General features: G+C 39.1%; 1 protein-coding gene across 1 annotated transcript in view; it reads right to left on the bottom strand.

Moving 5' to 3' along the window:
- Positions 1-2551, bottom strand: part of MCHR2 (melanin-concentrating hormone receptor 2) — an 83263-nt gene extending 80712 nt beyond the window's left edge. The window contains exon 1 of the mRNA XM_006865856.1: positions 2472-2551. Coding sequence (XP_006865918.1) covers positions 2472-2551 — 80 coding nt within the window. The remainder of the gene's footprint in view (positions 1-2471) is intronic.
- Positions 2552-3183: the final 632 nt, after the last annotated feature.

Here is a 3183-nt window from a genome sequence, read left to right as displayed (position 1 = left end):
AGTTTGGATACAGTGCCTCAATCATTTCATAGACAAGTCTTTATTCACTTTGGTTAATCTGTTTTCAAGACACACATTTACTGAGATTTATTCATGCAAGCAAATTCAGAGAACATTTTAGGCACAAACTTCAATGCTCATTCTTAGTACTATTTTCCCAAAACAACCAGTGCCCTTTTGTTCCCTTTCCCTGTTTGTCCAAGAGTGGCTCAGATTAACCTCTCATTGGAAGTTTGGTATGAATATCTTTAGATTTAAAAAAATTTTGCTAACAACTCAAATCATTTCAGTCAGTGAAGAGAACCAAAAGAAAGGCATCATTATCAGGGCCCCATGTATGTATATATATTGACTGTGGTTTAGACAAGCAGCTACTATGGTATCAGCCTGAGGACTAAGGTGCACCTGATCCAAGCCATGGTATTTTCAATAACCTCATATGCATGTGAACAGTGAATAAGGAAGGCTGTAGAAGAATTGATGCTTTTGAGTTATGGTATTGGAGGATAAAAAGAAAACAGGGTTGAAAAGATATCATTAGAAATAAAAATCTTCTAAGGCTCACCTATCTTTCTACTGCTCAAGTTGTTACATATCTGTGAATGACAATGAGAAGCTCTAGTGGTGAGACTAATGGAATTCATTCCAGATACTGTGAGCTGATGATGAAGATGTAAAATTATGGTAAAATTGGCTGATAGTGTCTTTTAAATCTATCTTTTCATTTTATTTCTGTCTCTTACCTATATTTTAAGGTTGCAATGGGTTGGTACACACTCGATGGCACCTTACAACAACAACAACAACCTATATTTTAGGACAGACAAGTAGTGGCTAAATTGAGTCCTGATGTGGTACTGTAGGATAAGCCCTGGACTGCTAATCACGTCGGTGGTTCAAGTCCAACAGTCTCTCATTGGAAACCCTATACAGGGCTGTCATGAATTGGAACCGACTTGACAGGACTTAACAACAACAGTGCCTAAATAGTGTAATAAATGTAGCCTAAATAATTTAACTGTCAGCTCAGTCTTGATTTTAAAAATTTTAATCCAAAATAGTGTTAGTTTTTGTGATACAGTGAATTTACTTGATATGGCTGAGTGCCTTTCGGCAGGAAGCTAGAGCATTTATGAGCAGTGCTAAAGGAGCTGCTTGCCTGAACAAGACAGAGGCCAAGAGGGCACATGGCTGAGAGATTGAAAAGGCAAGAGGTGTGTCTGTGGCACAACTGAGAAGAGAAGCTTCTGACCCAAGACCTGCGGTATACTGAGTTGTTTATGATCCTGAATTGGACCCTGTGAAGTTACTTAATAAACTCTGTTATCGTGAATATTTTCTGTGAGTTATGTGTGTCCACTGCCATGAATTATCAAACCCAGTGAAGCAGTGCAGTGCAGTGGAAGGCAGGGTTGGTGTCCGAAAAAGGGAAAGACGGTTGAAAGGTGGAGGCACGTCTGATCTCGGCCTCTAGGAATCAGTCTTGGGCTGATTCTCTTTCTTCTTCCTTGTCAAGTTGGAGGAAGTCAGACAGAGCCCCTATGACATTTTTGCAGCTTCCTTTACTTTTATTTTTTAAGTAACTTGAGAAAAGCTTTTCTCGACTGAAATGATGCACGAATTAGATTTTCAAATAGGCACAGCTATTCAGGGCGTCGGAAGAAGACGCAGGATTTATGGCACTTTTATTTACAATAATTTTGGAAGGGGACTCTTGAAAAAAATACAAATAAAAATTTAGGTGCGAATGTTCATTCTGAATGATAAAAGAAATGACAGCAAATGATAAATTTTTTAAAAGCTAAGAAACACCCAAACACAAAACCCAGAAAAATAAATCACATTTCCATTAATAATCTGTCTAACAAACCTCTATAATAATTTCCCTAAGCATGTTTTAGCTGCATAATCTTTAATTATCTCTTCAAATGACAATGACTGTGTAATATCCTCTAGCATACAATTCAGAATCAATACCCTTAGGAAATTATGTCATTTTGCACAAATCTCAACCACTTAATGTCTAAGTATTTTCAATCTAAGGAAAACCAGTTATAATCTAGTGGGCCCCACTCCTCAGCATTGGGACATGTCCAGATGACACTAGTGCCCTAGGGAATGAAGTCATGGATAGTGATTGATGGCAGGAAAGAGAAAGACTGCTTTAAACTTTGTTTGTGCAGCTATAGCTACTCTACAGCTTGGTCCATTAAACCTGGTATGGCACTGTGGATTAATGCGCTAGACTGCAAAGTCGGTTTGAACGGCAAGGTTGGTGGTTCAAGCTCACCAGCTACTCCTTAGAAACCTTATACAGGGTTGTTATGGATCAGAACTGACTCAGTGGCACTTAACAACACCTATGGTCTTGCTCAAATACAGCTATCCAGGTGTGGCTGCTGCAAACCAGTCAATTCTGTCAAATTTCACAAAGCATCATCTGTAGCTTTCTGACAGTCCTCCCTGGATACCTCCCAGTTGCCAGTGCATCCACCTGACCTCCAGGTTCTGATGTACTACTTCTGCTTTCCCTCTCCTCGGACAGGCTCATTTATAACTAGCCCCGTCCAGTCTCTGGACAGAGACTGCACAAGACTTAATAGGGTAATGAGTGCTGGCTGGGATTCGGAACCTATTGTTCAAATTCCAGTTTGCCTGCATCCTTTGCTAATGTTCTTGCAACCACAATCATGCTGCCCCCCTTCCATGAACATAGTATGTCAGCATCTCCCTCATTCTGCAACATGAAAAGCAATCTTTAACTTATAGAAGCCAGAATATTAATACTAACCTGACCTGTTGATTTTCTTTTAAGTTTGACTTCAGTTTTATTATGAAGTTATATTTTAGTGAATTTGATTGACTTAGGTAAATGTTTAATTGTTGATAAGCGATTAGGGCCTGGGATATAGTCTGACATGTTACCCCACTCATCCATGAATCACTTTCAAAATGTGTGAATAAAAGTTATTTTTTTCTGCAGAAGCAACATCTAACATTTTAATTAGCACGTTCAAAATCTCCTTTGACCCTGACCTGCATTAGCTGGAAACGAATATTCTTTATGAAACAGAAAACAGGCTAGAGGGTGAAGACTCTCACATACTACCAGGGCTTCAAACCTCTTCATTTGGCTTAACCCCTGCTATGAATATATGCCTTTCTACTCCAGATGTATGGGAT

Source organism: Chrysochloris asiatica, unplaced genomic scaffold (genome assembly GCF_000296735.1).
Source record: "Chrysochloris asiatica unplaced genomic scaffold, ChrAsi1.0 scaffold00084, whole genome shotgun sequence".
NCBI lineage: Eukaryota > Metazoa > Chordata > Mammalia > Afrosoricida > Chrysochloridae > Chrysochloris > Chrysochloris asiatica.
Note: the sequence above shows the minus strand (reverse complement) of the source record. Positions and strands in the feature narration are given on the sequence as shown.